This window comes from Kogia breviceps, chromosome 15, assembly GCF_026419965.1.
Source record: "Kogia breviceps isolate mKogBre1 chromosome 15, mKogBre1 haplotype 1, whole genome shotgun sequence".
Taxonomy (NCBI): Eukaryota; Metazoa; Chordata; class Mammalia; order Artiodactyla; family Physeteridae; genus Kogia; species Kogia breviceps.
In genome coordinates this window covers 74,625,708-74,644,924 of record NC_081324.1, presented here as the reverse complement: position 1 = coordinate 74,644,924, position 19,217 = coordinate 74,625,708, and the positions used below count along the sequence as shown (strand labels likewise).

At 39.1% G+C, this 19,217-nt stretch overlaps 1 protein-coding gene across 5 annotated transcripts in view; it reads left to right on the top strand.

The window, feature by feature from the left end:
- Positions 1-19,217, top strand: part of HECTD4 (HECT domain E3 ubiquitin protein ligase 4) — a 190,698-nt gene that overhangs the window by 41,857 nt on the left and 129,624 nt on the right. For all 5 annotated transcript variants that reach the window (XM_059040502.2, XM_059040500.2, XM_059040501.2 and 2 more), the window contains exons 2-6: positions 7,321-7,838; positions 11,757-11,846; positions 12,509-12,639; positions 15,757-15,865; positions 16,538-16,676. In XM_059040502.2, the coding sequence (XP_058896485.1) occupies positions 7,321-7,838; positions 11,757-11,846; positions 12,509-12,639; positions 15,757-15,865; positions 16,538-16,676 (987 nt within the window). The remainder of the gene's footprint in view (positions 1-7,320; positions 7,839-11,756; positions 11,847-12,508; positions 12,640-15,756; positions 15,866-16,537; positions 16,677-19,217) is intronic.

Genomic DNA, 19,217 nt, shown 5'->3' with positions numbered 1-19,217 from the left:
GTTGATTACTGAGCATAGGAAGATGATCTGTATTGGCTTTGTCAAGATTTTGTGTTGGTGAAAAAAATGATTTTGTAACAGAGAAAGTTTTAGATTTGGACTCTATGCCTCAGATCAGCTTTGAAGAGCCACTCTATATACCACTCACTACATTTCCTTTATGGACATCATTTATTAAAAACAAATCATTGATACATTTCCTATTGAAATACCAGACACATTTATCCTTAGAGTTTGTATCTGACCCTCTGATAGAGGTATCTGACCCTCAGATAGAGGTATATCCTGGACAATACAGGAACACCAAAAAGTTATTCTGGGGAGGTGAAGAGGGAGGAAGAAAAGAGGGAGGAAATCAGAGTTTTTGAAAGTTGGCGGTGGAGCAGAGCTGGGTTCTGAATGATAGGCAGGATTTAGACTGAGTGGTATGGACATTCAGGCCACATCAGCAGGGAGATGGAAAAATGGGACCCTGATCATGGAACATGACAAAAGATGAAAACTGGGCAGGGACAGGACAAGATGGAACTTTTATGAAAAAGAACCTGAACAATGATTTCTTATATGTGGGAGCCCTCAGAGTCCTAACAAATCCTGCTCTCGAAAGTAGTTGGACAGAGATCTAGGAAAAATCACCATGTGCTGGAGAAAGTATAGGGCTGAGCCAAAGCTAATTAGTCTGGTGACAAGTCAGGGTCCATTCCTGGTTTTGACACCAAGCTAGGGGCTAAAACTCGTGAATTAAAATAAAGTGTGAAATTTAATTGTGGTTATCAGTTAAGACCCTTAAAGGCCCTTTAATTTAATTTAATTTATTTATTTATTTTGCGGTATGCAGGCCTCTCACTGCTGTGGCCTCTCCCGTTGTGGAGCACAGGCTCCAGACGCGCAGGCTCAGCGGCCATGGCTCACAGGCCTAGCCGCTCCGCGGCATGTGGACCAGGGCACGAACCCACGTCCCCTGCATCGGCAGGCGGACTCTCAACCACTTCGCCACCAGGGAAGCCCTATTTTATTTTTTTAAACATTTAAATTTTTGGCTGTGTTGGGTCTTCGTTGCTGCGCTCGGGCTTTCTCTAGTTGTGGCGAGTGGGGGCTACTCTTTGTTGTGGTGCGCGGGCTTCTCATTGCGGTGGCTGTTCTTGTTGCGGGGCACGGGCTCTAGGTGCGTGGGCTTCAGTAGTTGTGGCTTGTGGGCTCTGGAGCGCACGCTCAACAGTTGTGCCCATGCGTAGTTGCTCCCCAGCATGTGGGATCTTCCCTGACCAGGGCTCGAACCCATGTCCCGGGCATTGGCAGGTGGATTCTTAACCATTGTACCACCAGTGAAGTCCAAGACCCTTTAAAAAAAAATAGATAATGTTGAGAGTTTGAACACGTATTTCCAAGATTGGATAAGGTCATGCAGCTTCAGGGTCTAATTTAATTGATAAGGGATCCTCTTGATTTAGGCTTTCGTTTTAGAGATAGAATTCCATCCTTCTATTCGTGATTCATTTACTTGGTTCACATGAAATCTTTCTGATCTTTGAGTTGCCATATGCAATTCAATTTGGCCATGACTGCCATCTTCATAATGTAAAAATGGTAGGAAAATCTGTAGAAGGGTTTAAAAACTCACTCTAACGTTTGAGAGGGATTCGGTATTCTATAGACTCTACTGAAAAGTTTTGTCCTGGGCTTGTGAGTCTGGTCAGTTGATCTGCTTTGGAATAATCCAGGTATAAATTCCTTTTATGCTGACAGGTTCATATAATGAATTGAATCAGTTAATGTACCATACTAGGGAGTATAGCAATTTATTTGGAGCTTGAGTGATCCTGAGTTTTAAATAGCATTACTTTTTGGAGAGTGAAACGTTTTATTGTTCACTGATAGTTACCAGCATCTGTGGTGGTCTCTCCCATCCCACCATCAGTCCTTCAGTGAGAGAAACTGCTGCCAAAGTTCAATAGATGGGACTAGTGAATTGATTTAAGGAAAGTACTTCCTATGGTACTTGTGATTGTTCTTTGTCACATATGTCCCCCAAATGTTGATTATGTCAATTGTGTCACTATTTGTTTGACTAGCAGTTATTTAAAGGTAGTATTTGCTTCTGTAAAATACCAGCTCTAGTTAAGACTGCTTTTCTTCAATATAAACTATTCAACTTGTCATCACTATTTCTTTCCTCATGTTTCTATTACCACAAATACCAATGACATTTCAAAATTGAATAAGCATGTTTTACATAGTCCTTTGTTGGGGCATATACAGTTTTTAATACTCCTTTTAATTGTTGTATAGTTTTAATTTTTTATTTATTGCATAATATTCCATTGTGATATGTTATAATTTATTTTTATTTATTTATTTATTTATTATTATTATTTTTTTTCGGTATGCGGGCCTCTCACTGTTGTGGCCTCTCCCGTTGCGGAGCACAGGCTCCGGACGCACAGGCCCAGCGGCCATGGCTCACGGGCTTAGTTGTTCCGTGGCATGTGGGATCTTCCCGGACCAGGGCACGAACCCGTGTCCCCTGCATCGGCAGGCGGATTCTCAACCACTGCGCCACCAGGGAAGCCCGTGATATGTTATAATTTAATTGAACACTTGTGAATATTGAGATTGCTTCCACTTTTTCCACTATAATAAGACTGCAGTGAAAATCTGTGCATTTTTATTTCTGGAATGTTTCTTTAGGATAAATTCTTAAAAATGGGATTACTGGGCTTCCCTGGTGGCGCAGTAGTTGAGAGTCCACCTGCCGATGCAGGGGACACGGGTTCGTGCCCCGGTCCGGGAAGATCCCACATGCCGCGCAGCAGCTGGGCCCGTGAGCCATGGCCGCTGAGGCTGTGCATCCGGAGCCTGTGCTCCGCAACAGGAGAGGCCACAACAGTGAGAGGGCTGCGTACCGCAAAAAAAAAAAAAAAAGAAAGAAAAGAAAAATGGGATTACTTTCTCTTTCTTTCAGAGGTAGGAGATAGTATATCTTTTAGTGTCTATCTTGATCCTTTTAGAGAATTATATCTCTGCTATTCTGAAGAGCAAAGTAGATGGAAATTGAGATTAACATTTAGGGGAATATGGTAGTTCATTCCCTAATCTTGATTTTTCTACTAATTATTAGTCTAGTTAATTTCCTTATGTGTTTATACAGTATTCTCTATTACTTGGAAAGCCTCTATATGCTTATTCTCCCTACCATATTTACTTGAAATGCATGTTGGCATTTTACATTTCTCATCATGGCTGACAGGTATATGTTCTGTGTTTTTCCAAATGAAAAAAAAATTGGCTAAAATATGGTCCTCTATACTTCTTTTTTTAAAAAAATATTTATTTATTATTTATTTGGTTGCACCAGGTCTTAGTTGCTGCAGGCGGGTTCCTTAGTTGTGGCACATGAGTTCCTTAGTTGCAGCTTGCAAGCTTCTTAGTTGCGGCTCGCTGGCTCCTTAGTTGCAGCATGTGGGCTCCTTTGTTGTGGCATGCATGTGGGATCTAGTTCGCTGACCAGGGATCAAACCGGGGCCCCCTGCATTGGGAGCATGGAGTCTTAACCACCGCACCACCGGGGAAGTCCCGATGGTTTGTACTTATGTCAAATATCGGAGTCTTGTTCAAAGCCAGATTTGGCTGGCAAAGAATATTTTGCCTACCTTCTCTTAGCTTTCCAGAATATTGTGTTTAGCTTAAAAACATGTGTGTCATGTATGATAAAATTATATTAAGGCGGGCTTCCCTGGTGGCGCAGTGGTTGAGAGTCCGCCTGCCGATGCAGGGGACATGGGTTCGTGCCCCGGTCTGGGAAGATCCCACATGCCGCGCAGCTGCTGGGCCCGTGAGCCATGGCAGCTGAGCCTGCTCGTCCGGAGCCTGTGCTCCGCAACAGGAGAGGCCACAACAGTGAGAGGCCCGCGTGCCGGGAAAAAAAAAAAAAAAAAATTATATTAAGGCTATGAATTGCTTTGAGTGTTGTTCCCTTAATTGGGGTGACTTCAGCATTATCACCAAAGTACAGTTAGCAAATCTGTCTTCTGATTAAGGGTGACAAGGATCTTCCCTTTTCCTTAAATAGCATTTTTCCTTTTTAAAGAAAAAGTATTAATTTTATAATGACATTACAGTCTTTTATCTTGGTCAAGAGCCATTACTAAGAGCAGTGGTTTTATATGAGAATCTGAGACAAATCATTTAATATTCGTAAGTACCAGAATAGATCCTCCATAGCTGACTTACTAAAACCCAAAGGTATGATATCTTTATAAAATGATTTTAGGCCATGACCTTCAAACTTTAGAATTCTTAAAAACAGCAGCATGTCAGACAGTTCTTAGTTTTCATAAGGCCATTGAAATGGATAATGCTGAGTAATGTAATGGATTTTTGAAAGCATAGTGTGTTTTAGATACTGTTAAATCAATAAACATAACAGTCACTTAAGCGTGTATATTATATAATATTTGGTTAATTATATTATAACACAAATCCTTTCAGAATATTTGTCTTTCAAGTGGAATGCCAAAAATATAACTGAAGTGCTTGTAAAAATAGAACCATAAGAAAAATACAGAAGTATATATTTTTTCTGATAATCTTAATATTTGGAGTTAGCTACAGATTCTGTCATACATATCATTTTATGAACCATGAAGTTATCGTATTTCAGAAGCACTTATGTTTGAGATTGGTAATAAAACTAAATATCTGAGTTTAACGTTACTGAATTGTTCTTTGATTCTTGTGTCCAATAAAAGCCTGTATTTAATTTTTTAGTAGTTGCTTCATATAACATAAGTCGCCGCTCAGTGTAGCATAAGTAAAAATGTATTTGGAGCACATATGTATTTATTTAATTAATTAATTTTAAAATAATTTTTAAAAATTAATTAATTTATCTTTGTCTGAGTTGGGTCTTCGTTGCTGTGCGTGGGCTTTCTCTAGTTGAGCGGGGGCTACTCTTCATTTTGGTGCGCGGGCTTCTCATTGCGGTGGCTTCTCTTGTTGCAGAGCACAGGCTCTAGGTGCAAGGGCTTCAGTAGTTGTGGCACGCGGGCTCTAGAGCACAGGCTCAGTAGTTGTGGCACATGGGCTTAGTTGCTCTGCGGCATGTGGGATCTTCCCGGACCAGGGCTCGAACCTGTGCCCCCTGCATTGGCAGGCAGATTCTTAACCACTGTTCCACCAGAGAAGTCCACATATGTATTTTATATCAAAGAGTTGTATTGGGTACAGATCACAAAATCAATATTGAAAAGCATTTTAAAAAATGCAACAAAATTTATTTGTTTAGATCGTCATACCTCAAGATGATCAAATTTAAAATTTTGTCATTTTTCACAACATTAAAAGTATCTCAGTCTTTGGTTGTTGATCGTAATGGTGGAAGCTGGTTACTGACTTTTTTGGGGAGCGATTTAAAAAAAAAAAGAAAGGTAATCTAGCTTCCTTAGATACGATTACTTCAGGGTAGATGGTTGCCCTTGAAATGCAACCTTTTTAAAGGAATTTGGAGTTATTTTATCTGCTGTCATGCGAAAAATAATCAAAAGGGTAATTTGTGTTTGATGAATCGAGACAAAAGGATAGGGAAATACAATTTGTATGACTTGATGATAAAGGACATTTAATCAATCATTATTTGATACTGTTGTATTAAATACTAAATAAAAATGTCCCTAGTTCTTAGTTTTAATAATATGATTTGCAATATCGCTTTACCCAATGATACCTAGTTGAATACAACCATAGCCTGATTACAACTGTTTTCAATTTTATTTTAAAATTGTCATATGGTAGAATAGACCTTTTTTGGGGGCGTGGGTGTGCAGTTCCATGAATCTTAACACATGTATAGATTGATGTAACCACCAGCACAATCAGGATATAGAACAGTTTGTTTGCCTCCCCAAACTCCTTCATACTATCCCTATATAGTCACACCCTGCCTGTACCCCAACCTCTGGCAACCACTGATCTGTTCTCTATCACTATACATTTTTTTTTCAAGAAAGTCATATAAATAGAATAATGTAGATGGAGCCTTTTGAAATTGACTTCTTTCACTCAACAAAATGCCATTGAGATTCACTGAGGTTGTGGATATCAGTAGTTCATTTCTTTTTATTGCTATGTTGGTTGAAATTTTATGGCATTTGGAAATTATTTCTGATCTGACACACTAGAACTGAAGTTTGAATTGGTTACTTTTGAAAACAATGAATATTTTTTCAAATCAGTTAAATGAGATACATACATAGTTAATTTTTTGAATTGGAATTTGTTTTCAAACTGAACATTTTTTTCAGTTCAGTTTAGCGACTTGCATGTATAGCTAAGCTAGGCAGTTACAGGGTTTACATTTCTCTGGAAGTTCTTGTTGTTTTATTGGGCTAACAGTTTTAAGGGCAAAATTTGAGATTAAAAAAAAGTATTTTGCAGGTTTATGAGAGAAATAAAGTGACCTATGACCCTTTAAAATGTCAGTGCCAATGACTTGACAGAATTTTCTTTGCTTTTATTCCAAGCCTCTCCCCACTCTGACTTTCTGGTCTACTGAGAACCAGACACCTCTGGCGCCTGATAATCTGTTTTAATGGGCTTGTTCCAAGAGTGGCCTCTTATTTGTTGGTTACAACAGTCTGTTCATTTTAACTTAGTCACACTTATATGCGTAAATTATTTGCAGCATAAATTTAGTTTGATTCTTTATCTTCATAGCTGTTTCCTTTCCTAGTTGATTGAGGATTTAATGGTTTTATCATTTCTCCAGCTGCTGAAAATCTCAAGGAGGTCTCCTGATAATTGTATGTTTTTGGTGAGAAAATAGGGGTGGATCCATTATCAGTGTGAACTGGATAAATCTATACCATGTCACCAATTGAAATAATGGATTAACAGTAGTAAGAATGGAGTGTTCTTCAAAATCAAAGAATAATAAACAATCATTTATTAATTGGTATATTAGATCTTGAAGATGAAACTTGTTCTGTTTTCACTGACAACCTCCCTGGTAATAGAATTTAGAGACATAGATTTATAACCTGAACATTGAATAAATATTTATACCTCAACTTTCTAAAATAAGCTACTCAGATTAACTTTGACCTCCACACTTAATTATTTTCATGATTTGGGTCCTAATCTCACTTTTAATAGCATTAGCAGAAGTGCCAAGGAAAAAAATCTCTATCAGCAACCTGGCTTTGCCCACAATTAAGATTTTTTGATGTGGACCATTTTTAGATACCATTGGATAGATTTGCTTCCATAGATGAGAGCAGTGGTGAAAGCAGTACATACCAACTTCTCTATTGGTTCTTTCTTTAGATTTTAACATTTGAGACCAAGAATCCGACAGAATTAGCAGAACGTTTGCGCTCTGTTTGTGGGAATCAGAGCAATGCGTATGCCCGCCTGCTGGAATATCGCCTGAATGCCTTGAGAGGACTGTGGAATGCCCAGCGCCAGCTGGCCTTGGAAGAACAGCATGAAAGGGAAAGTTCGGGTGACGAAGAAACTTTGGCCCTGCTCAAACGCCAGGGCTTGTTGCAGCAACCCGAGCAAGCTCCCTTCACGTCGAGGATGGGGCTTCTGCTGGTCTTCCCCCTTATTCAGTCCCAGAGTAGAACAGACCCCTCTCTCTGTAACATAACTGCTGAGGTGCTATTGAACTGCCTTCGCGACTGCCAGCCTTTGAGCTTGACCAAGGAGCCTGCTGACTGTCTGAATGGAATCGAGACTTTGCTGTGCTCTTGGCTAGAGGAGACTTCTGACACAGGCCGACACATCCCACATAAGCAAAAAGAAAATGCTGCTGCTGCCCTGGTGGCTTTGGCATGTGCCAGGTAAGGAAAATCAAAGGTACCAACTGGTGACCTTGTGATGGCTGCTTCCTGTGTTGGGTGAGTGAATAAGAGGGCAAGCGTATTTGTTGGAAGTCTTAACATTCAGAAGTCCTTCTTCGTTTTCAGTATTGAATTTCGCAGCCTTGACAATGCATAAGATGCTTCCACCAAAACTTGGTACCAGGAGCTGGAGTTGAAACCCAAGTTCAAGTTTTTGCTTTCTGTTATACCATGATAACAGCTTAAACAGTTTAAAATGGAGAATCAACACTTGCCATTGTCTACCCACCCTTAGATGGTTACTGTTTTACATCAGGTAGTTAGTAGAGGATGTTGTATCTGTATTTCTCCTGGAAGGACTGTCAAAAAATATGTAGAGCTTTTAATTTTTTTTCCTGCATGTCTGTAAGGAGTATGTCAGTGAGTGAATGGGTTATTACTCACCTGGACTCAGTCACACAGACTTGGTCACAAATTATATTTCTGGACCTTGATGCTTGGCTCCATCTGTTTAACTGAAAGATCTCTCTGTGTGTAGCAAGATTTAATAGTGTACTGTCCTTCCTTTGTAAGTTGATGTTACTGATGTACTGTCAATAGGAAATGTGCTTGGAGTTACTTTTCCAGGAGAGGATTTCTTACGTTCTCCTGCCCAGTAAACTGTATGATCACTGTCACATATTTGTGAGAAAAGTTTCACTACCTTTGCTTTCTTCTAGCCCAGTTGTCTAGGGACCAATTAGGGCCACAGTCTGATAGATTAGTGTCACTAATCTCTCTCCCTTCATAATTTTTTCTTTGATTGAGTTATTCCTTTTGTTAGCAAAGCGAGTGTGGAAAAGTTCTTGGAGGATTATGAAGTTCCTAGCTATAAGAATCCTTTCCCTATTTTTACGGTTTCAAAGTTGACCTTCAAATGGTTGAATCTGAAGCTATTTTTAAGGCACAGTGGCACCAGCATTTATTGTCAGTTTCTTTGCCCTGAGCAAACTGTCATAGCCTAGTTTTAGATCCTTGAAGACTGTGGTTGATTATGGAAATCCTGACATGAGCTTAATTCTGGAGACATTATTGGGTGGTACTGAAATAAGTTTCCCTGTAAAGGCTTTATATTGGACTGTTTTATTTTTTTTTGGATATGCAGAACACAGTTTTGAGCCCTAAATAGATTTGTTATTAATGCAAAAGTCCTACTTTGGGAAATTTTGCTTTTAGATAGTCCTATCTTCAGACAGATTTAGAATGTTTGGAATAATTATCAACTCTTTAGTTTCAAATGTTTTTAATGAACATGGGATCGTAAAAATCACTTTTTAAAATATGTACCCTAATATAGTCTGAACCAAGAGAGAGTTATTGAAATCGCTTCATGTACTTGAGATTCCAAATTCCGTTTGGCAGAAGCATTGAAATGAGTGTTTTTTATTTTCTTCTTCTTGGGTGTGTATTTTTGTTTTTGTTTTAGATGGTGCCTACATTATTGCTAATATTATCACCTTGTTCTGGACTTTATTTACCTCAGTCATGTGCTTTTCAGTGTTAGATCATCTCCTTTAATGAAATTATTTAGGAGCATATTATTGAACTTTTGAGATTGATGCTCTCAAAGACAGAACAATGTTTCCAAAAAAATATTTTGAAGATGTTCATTCATTTATGTTCATTCAACTAACATTTATTGAACGTCTCTGATGTGCCAGGAACCTTGCTAGGTCTTAGGGAAATAATGACTCATGGTGACTCATGGTCTCTAATCTTACAGTTGAGTGGATTTCATTTTGTCAGTCATTATTGCTCATTTACCACGTGCAGGAGACTACTAGGCAGTGTAGATACAGCAGTGAGCAAGGTAAATGGTCCCTAAAATTGCAAGGTTTACATGAGACTGAGAGTTAGACAAGTAGCAACAAATGCATATATAAGATAATTTCTGAGAGGGATGTTCACTGTAAGAAGACAAATCAGGATATTTTAATAATAGAGAATGACTTAAGTGGAGGTGGGGGCCAGCATTAGCTAGAGATACCAGGGAAGGCCTTACTGAATAGGAGACATTTGAGCTGAGGCCTAGATGATGAGAGAGAGCCAGCCATGCAAAAAAGCCAGTGACAGGGAGTTCCAGGCAAGAGGAGCAGCAAGTGGCACAAATCTGATCCTCTTTCTGTGCTTGGGGTAGGACAGCAAAGTGAGCAGAGTGGCTGGAATGCAATGGTAGAAGGAGAGGGGCAGGAGATGAGAGTCCAGACCATGTTAAGGGCTTAGGAGCCATGGAAGGAGTTTAAGTTTTACTATTTATTTATTTAGACTGTGCCAGGTCTTGGTTGCAGCATGCAGACACAGTTGCATCGTGCATGTGGGATCTAGTTCCCTGACTAGGGATTGAAGCCGGGCCCCCTGCATTGGAGCATGGAGTCTTACCCACTGGACCACCAGTGAAGTCCCTAAATTTTACTCTTAAAATCTGAATCTGGCAGCTAATAATATCTTATAGTTGGTTTAATGTTTTAAATGTTCCATTATGCCTTTGCCCCTTTCTTTTAACCTTGTTGTACCCCAGGGAGGTATCCCTACTGGACAGATGAAGAAGTAAAAACCCATAGGAATTTGGTAACAGGACTGAGATGGTGCCGCTGGTGAGTGGCAGAGCCGGGTTTCAGAGCCTGTGGGTCCTGACTCCCAACGTGTGCTGTTATACTGTGTCTGTTGCCTCCCTGCCTTATATGGTTCTTTGGTTTTTGATTCTTTGAACACCAGAGATAGTGAAAGGGGCGATTAAGACAAGGACTCGGGCTTCCCTGGTGGTGCAGTGGTTAAGAATCCGCCTGCCAATGCAGGAGACACGGGTTTGGGCCCTGGTCCAGGAAGATCCCACATGCTGCGGAATAACTAAGCCTGTGTGCCACAACTACTGAAGCCCGCGCGCCTAGAGCCCCTGCTCCCAACAAGAGAAGCCACCACAATGAGAAGCCTGCACACCACAACAAAGAGTAGCCCCCGCTTGCTGCAACCAGAGAAAAGCCCACGTGCAGCAATGAAGACCCAACGCAGCCAAAAATTAAAAATAAATAAAATTTAAAAAAAAAAAAAAAAAAGAGGAGGACTCTAGGCCTTCTTGGTCCTGTGTTAGGTATTCCATTTCTTTTGGGGGTTTAGGCACATGATACCTAGCAATTAAAAGCCTTGGCTAAGAGAATAAGGTAGCAATCTGAAGTCAGCCCATCTGATACTGGCGATCATTTAGCTCAGGAAATGTTCTTGTGGTGATTTATACTTGGGATCAGGCCAGGTAAGTCTTGTGCGTCTTAAAATCACCTTCTTTTAGATCCTGCTGACCAAACTATAGACTTCCCAGAGCCTCAAGCTTTGGGAACCAAAAGGAAATTGGGTCTTAGTGAGCTCTGCAACATTACAGTCACATACTGCACAGCAGGGGGAAGCAGAAGGAACACCCCTCAGCACAAAGTAATAATTATTTGAATGTTTTCCTCTTCAGTCATATTTAATGTGTGAGATGTTTATGTAAAATGGATGAACTTAACAAAGATATTAAAAAATTAAGCCTAGAAATACTGCTACACTTTAAATATAACCTCTTCCTATGAAATATCTCCTTCAGCTAGAGATCAACTTGACGGTGAAACAGTATCAGGCATAATAGCCACACATTCTTTGTGCTTGAGCTTTATGTTTTGAACTTTTATGTTAGGGGAACATTATTTACCTTTTCAAATACAAGAAGAATATCATAACTGGCATGGTAAGAATCATGTCTGTTTTGACATTTTGTACAACACATCTACTGACTGACAGAAGCAGACTCAATTTGGAAGCTCTCCATGTGGTTAATAAAATTGACATTAACAACCTTATTTGACGTTTGAGTTTTGATGATTTTCTGTTTGTTCCTTTTATTTTTAGGGGATCATTGAAAACTTTTGTTCATACAGTCCATCTATTACAGAAACAGACAGATCTAGGGTCCCTGCCTGTAGCCGATGTGCTGTATAGGTAAGTTGTCACTTTGGATCCTCACCCTCCTTCTACACAAGGGAGCCTTGTGCATAAAAGCTCTTTTAATAAGTAAATGGCTAAACTTTAAAAAAATCAATTAATGACTCATATTTTTAAATAAGTATGTTATTCTTTTCATCTTAAGTAAGAATTTTGTTTCTTTCCTTCTTGGAAGGTGTTCCTAGAGCATGTTATTTTTCATTTTTTAATTTTTGTGGTAAAAAAATGCAATAGCTTGTCATGAATTCTTATTGTAGGTTTCAAGATAATAAGATATTAAGGTATAAAGAAAAAAGTGAAAGTCATTCATAATCTCACTACTCAAAGATAACCACTCCTAATGTTGTGTGTGTTATATGTGTTTCCTAGTTAATACCCCATTCTCTCCATCCCTCCCCTTCTATCTCTCTCTCTCAGATATGTATACATGTAAAATATATACATTTTACACACAGCTACAATTTTATTATATTTCCATAAGCACTACTTCATAATTTTCTAATTTAAAAATATATGTATTGTTAATGTCTTTTCAGATGTATAGTATTTGTGTAGAACTATTTTAGTTTTCTGCTCTTTGAGATGTTAAGTAGACTTTTATCTTCTTGCTGAAATGGATAGTCTCGGTGTCTTTATGATTCTCTATCTCCTCTATTTAGGCTGTTGCTTTTGGAAGGGGGACCTGGATCCCCCTCCTGTTTGCTTGGTGGCAAACACATAGTATCATGGGGGTATGAAGACATGTTGCCTGCACCAGATAGCAACACTGGCTCCAGTTCTGAAAATAAAGGTAATGCAAGGGTTTTGGTCCTGTGATTGAAATTAAGATATGAAAAGAGTGGTTTTAGATAATTGTGGCAAACGATTTAGATATAACTCTGTATTCCTTTTAATTAAGAGCTTAAGGTTCCTATACAGGGTAATCATTGTCTGCTTTATCAGTAAGAGTATAAAAGCTGATACTCAGTGAGGTAAGAAAATGGATAGGTTTTACTCTCACAAGGGAAAAGGATCATCCATACACTCCTGCCAAGGAGGCATGAATTACTTAAATTCCTGGGTATTTGAATTTGGGCATGGGAGCCTTAAGTCCACGAATAGAGTATCAGGTCTTGTTGCCTGATACTGTTTCTTTCAGTAATTTATTGTGTGTGTGTTGGTGAACCTCCTGTCCTAAAAGCAAAAAAATGAGATTGTTCAAAGGAGCATGAATTGTTAAGTATCCCCTTTAAATAAAGGGGACTAGATTCAAATGTTTTTACACAGTTTCACAGGTATTACATATCTTTTTATTCTGTGATCTCAGTGAAAATGGCAGAAGGTCTCTGAAATGACCTGCAGTTAACTGACTTACCAGATGAAATAGGCCTCTATTCGCTTGGTAGATGTACTGACTGGTGCCGTGGCACACAAAACCCATGAGGCCAGTAGGCTCTTCTTAGAGTCTGTGCACTGCTGCTCCCACCTACGGAGTTGCAGCCTTGCCAAGAGTCTGCCTTGCTTCCAGACCTGTTTGTTGTTGTAATTGGTACTTGTGATTATATCATTAAATATTACATAAGTGTTAAAGTAAGAATTTTAAAAACCCTAGGGAATTATTTACATTTAGAAATGGAATGCTTTTAGGGCTTCCCTGATGGTGCAGTGGTTAAGAATCTGCCTGCCAGTGCAGGGGACATGGGTTCGAGCCCTGGTCTGGGAAGATCCCCCATGCCGCAGAGCAACTAAGCCCTTGTGCCACCAACTACTGAAGCCCGTGCGCCTAGAGCCCGTGGTCCGCAACAAGAGAAGCCACCGCAATGAGAAGCCCACGCACCGCAATGAAGAGTAGCCCCCGCTCACTGCAACTAGAGAAAGCCCGCATGCCGCAATGAAGACCCAATGCAGCCAAAAAAAAATTAAATAAATAAATAAATTTATTTTTTTTTAAATGGAATGCTTTAGAATGATTCAACAAAGCCAATCTCTAAGAAATTGGTATTCTTTAAGAAATTAGAGTGGTATTCAGAGTCTATTCTGCCCACCCCTTCTTCTCACACTTTTGAAGGGGACAGCTTTCCTGAAATGGGGTTCAGTCTAAGCAGTGGGCCGTCCCCACACCTCTCATCCAGTGCCTGTGCCTTTTCACGGTCCACTGTTTCTTGCAGACAGTCATGTGAAAGTGGTGAGAGGAACAGAGGCAAGACTTCCGGATGTGAGTTACTATCTTCACTGACTCAACTGGAGTCAATAGGAGAAGCAAAAAGCCTGTAATGCCCAAGAAGTTCTTAAACATTATAGGTGGAAATTTATAAATTCATACAAAACCAAAACCTCTTTCTTTACTCTCTCCTTTTACTCCTTTTCGTATCTCCTTTGGAGTAATTTCTTACTGAGGATGATGGTATTAAGCTGATCTGTATGTTTTTCACTCTCTTGTACCTTTGGTTTTGTTCCTGGCTAGAGGATATTTTTCTTATAAAAATTTTAAAAGTAGTCTTATTTAATTTTTAATATGTGGAAACATTCAACATACCCAGATGTTGAAAGTATACTATAGTAAACCCTGTACACCCATCACGCAGCTTCAACAAGTATCAACTCCAGCCAATCTTGTTTTACTCTGTCACCACCTTCACTCTCACTCCTCATCAGATCCATACGCAAAAGGCCTTGGCCTTAATCTAAAGAGTGATGAATAAATGTATATTTATAAGTTTTAAGTTAAGATAAAATGTTTAAGGAATGAAATTAATATTTTAAAATGATTACCTACTTTTAACTGTTTTTTGAAGAACTAATAGGAACAAGTCTTGGTTGTCTTGGATTAGTAGACTGAATTTTTAAGATAACCACATACTTAGTACTAATTTGAGTGCTATTACACTGGATTTCTTATAATATGGCAAATAGTAGAGAAACTCCTCTTAAATATAGTAAGTGGATTGATTTTGAAAATAAAAACAAAGTTTTATTTGTAAGCTCTCTTATTAAGGTAAATTCTCTAGAATATGTTAGTAAACCATTTACTGTCATTCAGAGAGATACTATTTGTTTTAAGCTTGGGGAAGATATACCTAAGGGTAAACATAATTGCTCTTTTTAAATAGAAGTGATATTATACTTTTGTGCTGTGTCACTCCAGAAATTTAACATTAGGATCTCTAGATGGAAAATCCACAAGGAGTAGATTTTAGTTCAGTGTATATCATCAGTCTATCAACATAAAATCATTTGCCATTTATGGGCCCCTGGCTTTGTACCAGAGAGCAGTGTGGGTGTTTACCTATGTTGTCTCATTTAACCCTCACAGTAACTCTTGAGGTACATATTATCTTCATCTTACAGATGAAGAAACTGAAGTTCAAAGAGACCCAAGGTCAACTAATAAGTGCCCCAAACTCTTAAATCTCACACCTTTTTAATTACACAATCCTTAGGGAAAGTATTGTATGCTTAGTCATTTCAGATTAGAGTTAGGAATGTATTTTTGCTATTCAAAAAAAAAAAGAAAGAAAAAAAATCTTTGGCAGACTGAACCAGGTTCTCCTGCTAATAACTATCTGACCTCTTTCCCTGATCTTGGTCTCTAATCCTACATGCATTTTGGAGTTTTGTTTTAGGTGTTCAAGCCATCTTCCCTGGAAGTCACATTGAAGCACTTGTTTTATTATTTTTATTTCTGGCAGTACTGTGCAGCTTGCAGGGATCTTAGTTCCCCGACCAGGGATCGAACGTGGGGGCTGGCGGTGAGAGCGCCGAATCCTAACCCACTGGACTGCCAGGGAATTCCCAAGAAGCACTTATTTAAGAAATGGGAGATTATCTTTCATTCAGCCTCCTAATGGCTTTTTCATTTGAAAAAGCACGTTTATAATTTCATTAGAAAAAACATGTATATAATTTACCTGTGAAAAAACGATTTCAGATGCTGACTTGGGACGCTGTGTCACGGCAGATGGTCTTTACCTGTATACTACTAACTCAGTTGGAAGAGGAGTAAGCAAATTGGGGTCTGGATTACATGGTACTCTCAGGTCAGTTGCATGGAACTTGCTGAATGATTTGGCTGGAACGTTTTCCTCATTACCTAAATCTGTGATGAAGACACCTGGGAGTGCGTGCTAACTCCCCGTAGACTGACAAGTGACTAAACAAGTCTGAATGACTGGTTTTCTCTTATTGTCACTTTCTATCTCTGGTTCTGTTAATGCATTTCAGCTTTGTTTTGACTCTATAAAGAGTTTGGTAGCCCTAAAATCATTGTTTCTAGCTTTTAGCCAGAAATTTCTCTGTGATCAGAATTTTTATATTAGTGACTTCTCCATGCTGATAAATGGATATTTTTCGAGTTAAGTCTTTTTGTTCTTGGATTTGACATTGGATCAGCGGTGATTTTTTTTTTTTTTTTCAGTTGGGATATAAGATCTATGAATTGCTGCCAAAAGAAACCAGTTTGAGATCCTTATGTATATTTAATTAGACCGTTTCCCCAACTTTTTCTTCTCTCCAATTGTTGTGGGAAATTAATATTTGCCGTAGTTTGTCAGTCTCAAAGTTAATATAATATGTTTATTCTCCTTCAGATGTTTTGTATACTTAGTCATTGAAAAGAAATTAGGAGGGGATGTTGTTTTGTCTGTTGTAGCTCATTGCAGGGTTTCAGACATGACCTGGTGACTTAGCCTGTATACCGTTTTTCCCCACAGAGGTTTTGTGTACTGCCGGAATGAGGAGCTGGAACCAGGATGGATTGCTTTTGGCAGTGGCAGTCTTCTCCACCGGCCTGTATCTTTTGACAATAAACCTCACTCTCTTTTCCAGGTCATTGACCAGAATACCCTTCAGGTAAACAAAACACCAAGGCTTTGTGTTTTATATTTTGGAGACAGTAAGGGAAGTTTGTGACATCATCAGAAGGAATAATAAGACAGTTGATATAGTTTCCTGCCGGAGTGACATCCTTTTAACTGTTATCGTTTGGGCATTCTGTTTTTTCTCTAATGTTTTAAGTTTTCCCACATGATCTGAATGAATGTGCTCTCTAAGAGTTACTAAGGCCGACAAACTTTTTTTAGGATTAAAAAAATTTTAGAGAGTCAAAGATGGTATAAATCCCAGCTTTTTTTTTTTTTTTTAACGAGCTCTATTTTGGGAAGGCATTATTTCCCTATTCAGTTTGTTCTAAACAGCCTTTCTGTGGGAGCGGGAGCTTTGAAATGAGTTTAGATAAAATCATTGTGCGCTTGGGATTAAGCTCATCCCTGGTGCTCTTAAAGCGCTCTGTTACGGCACTGGCTATATTATACTGAAATCGCCTGCTGTTGTGTCTAATTCCTCCCCAAGACCGCACACACCTTTAGGTCTGGACCCTGTCCAGACTCATCTTTGTGTCCTTAGAATATAGCACAACATTTGATTGCTAATTGATAATAACAGTGTCTCTCTTTGCCAGGCCGTGGGTTTGGCAATTTACATACACTTCCTCTCCTTATCTGTGAGGTGTGACTATGGCAGTTTCATCTTACAGTTAAGGCACCTGAAGCTAGGCACGTTGTAAGCCCTCAATAAGTGTTTGTCCTTCAATGAAGGAGTGAGCTTAGAGAGGTTAAGTATCTTGCCACACAGTAATGGCAGCATGAGAACTTGAACCCATCCGCTCTAGAGTTTGAGCTCTTTATACTACAACTTTCTGCCTTTCGACCAAAGTCAAACTGAATGGTTAGAGTTACCATCTGTGGAGTGAGTGCCCTGAGAGTTGTCCCATCCAGGACTTAAGTGGGATGTTACATCTTTTCTTGTCTGTCACTCAACTGTGCCTTTCCTGGAGAACAGGAACTGAGTCTTGCTCACCTTTGCATCTGCAGAGCACATAGGAGGTGCTCAAAAATTGTTTTTTTTTAAAAAATTTTATTTATTTTATTTTTTGGCTGCGTTGGGTTTTTGTTGCTGCGCGTGGGCTTTCTCTAGCTGCGGCAAAGGGGGGCTACTCTTCATTGTGGAGCACAGGCTTCTCATTGCAGTGGCTTCTCTTGTTGCGGAGCATGGGCTCTAGATGCGCAGGCTTCAGTAGTTGCAGCACGCGAGCTTGGTAGTTGTGGCTCACGGGCTCTAGAGCGCAGGCTCATTAGTTGTGGCGCACGGGCTTAGTTGCTCTGCGGTATGTGGGATCTTCCTGGACCAGGGCTCGAACCCGTGTCCCATGCACTGGCAGGCGGATTCTTAACCACTGCACCACAATGGAAGCCCTCAAAAATTGTTAGATGAATAAAATGAACAAATAGATGCCAAATTAACTTCATTTCTTATCAGTAATGCAGATAGATGAGAACATTGCCTGTATTTATTTGAAATAGCCTGGGGACTTCAACGGATGTTAAATCTTCGAACGTGGTTTACATTTGAAGTAATGTCAGTATCCTCTGTGTTTTTGCAAAAACTTTGTTGCCCAAGAAAGCAATGTTCTCATTAACTAGATAGGTGCGTTGGAACAATTTGTGGGTAGCTTAAGCCATTCAGTAGCTGTCAACGTTCTAGATTTCTTGGCATTACAAATCTCAAAGTGTGGTTATAGCAACTAAATGACTTTTTTAACTTTTGAGGTAGCCAAAACAAGTCTGGAAAAAAGTTCATATGAAATGAGTTCAGGGGTCAAAAGTAACCTTAAGAAAACTAGTGACTCACCCAAAGAGATGGAGTAACTGAAGGTCATTCTTACTGTCTCCTGAAGGCACCTGACCTTCTCTAATTATTTTTATCTGGAGATTTTCAGTTCTGTTTCTGTTCTTGGATCAAAACAAAACACAACAATCTACTCAGCAGTTCTCTTGATTCTCATTTTCTCTTATTTTAAGTGCTTTTCTCTGGCAGTAAAAATTAGTATGTAACTGCACATTTAATATGAAATATGCAGAACTTATTCATTACACTGAAACTGAAAGATGTTTAGTATTAGAAACACATGCTTCATGTCTAATACAGAGAATGGGTGTTTGTCTTTTTCCTCCTGCTGGTCGTGGTGAATTTCAGTAAGCCCTCATGTGCTAAGTTAGGATCTGTGTGTACCTTCATCTTTTTACTCCTTCTCCCTCTTCTCTGCTTTCCCTTTTGTTTTTTTCTCGCCTTTGCTTTTTTCCTTCCTTCCATATTTATTAATTTCTGAGTTAGACTCTGAATTAGGTGCTGGGAATATAAAGATGAATAAGATAGGGTTCCTGTCCTTTAAATATACTTAAGCCTTAAATTTATATACTAAGGGAATTTCAGAAAGTACTGTTTCTCTAAAACTTTGGTTTTTTCTTTTTTTTAACATCTTTCTTGGAGTATAATTGCTTTACAATGTTGTGTTAGTTTCTGCTGTATAACAAAGTGAATCAGCTATATGTATAC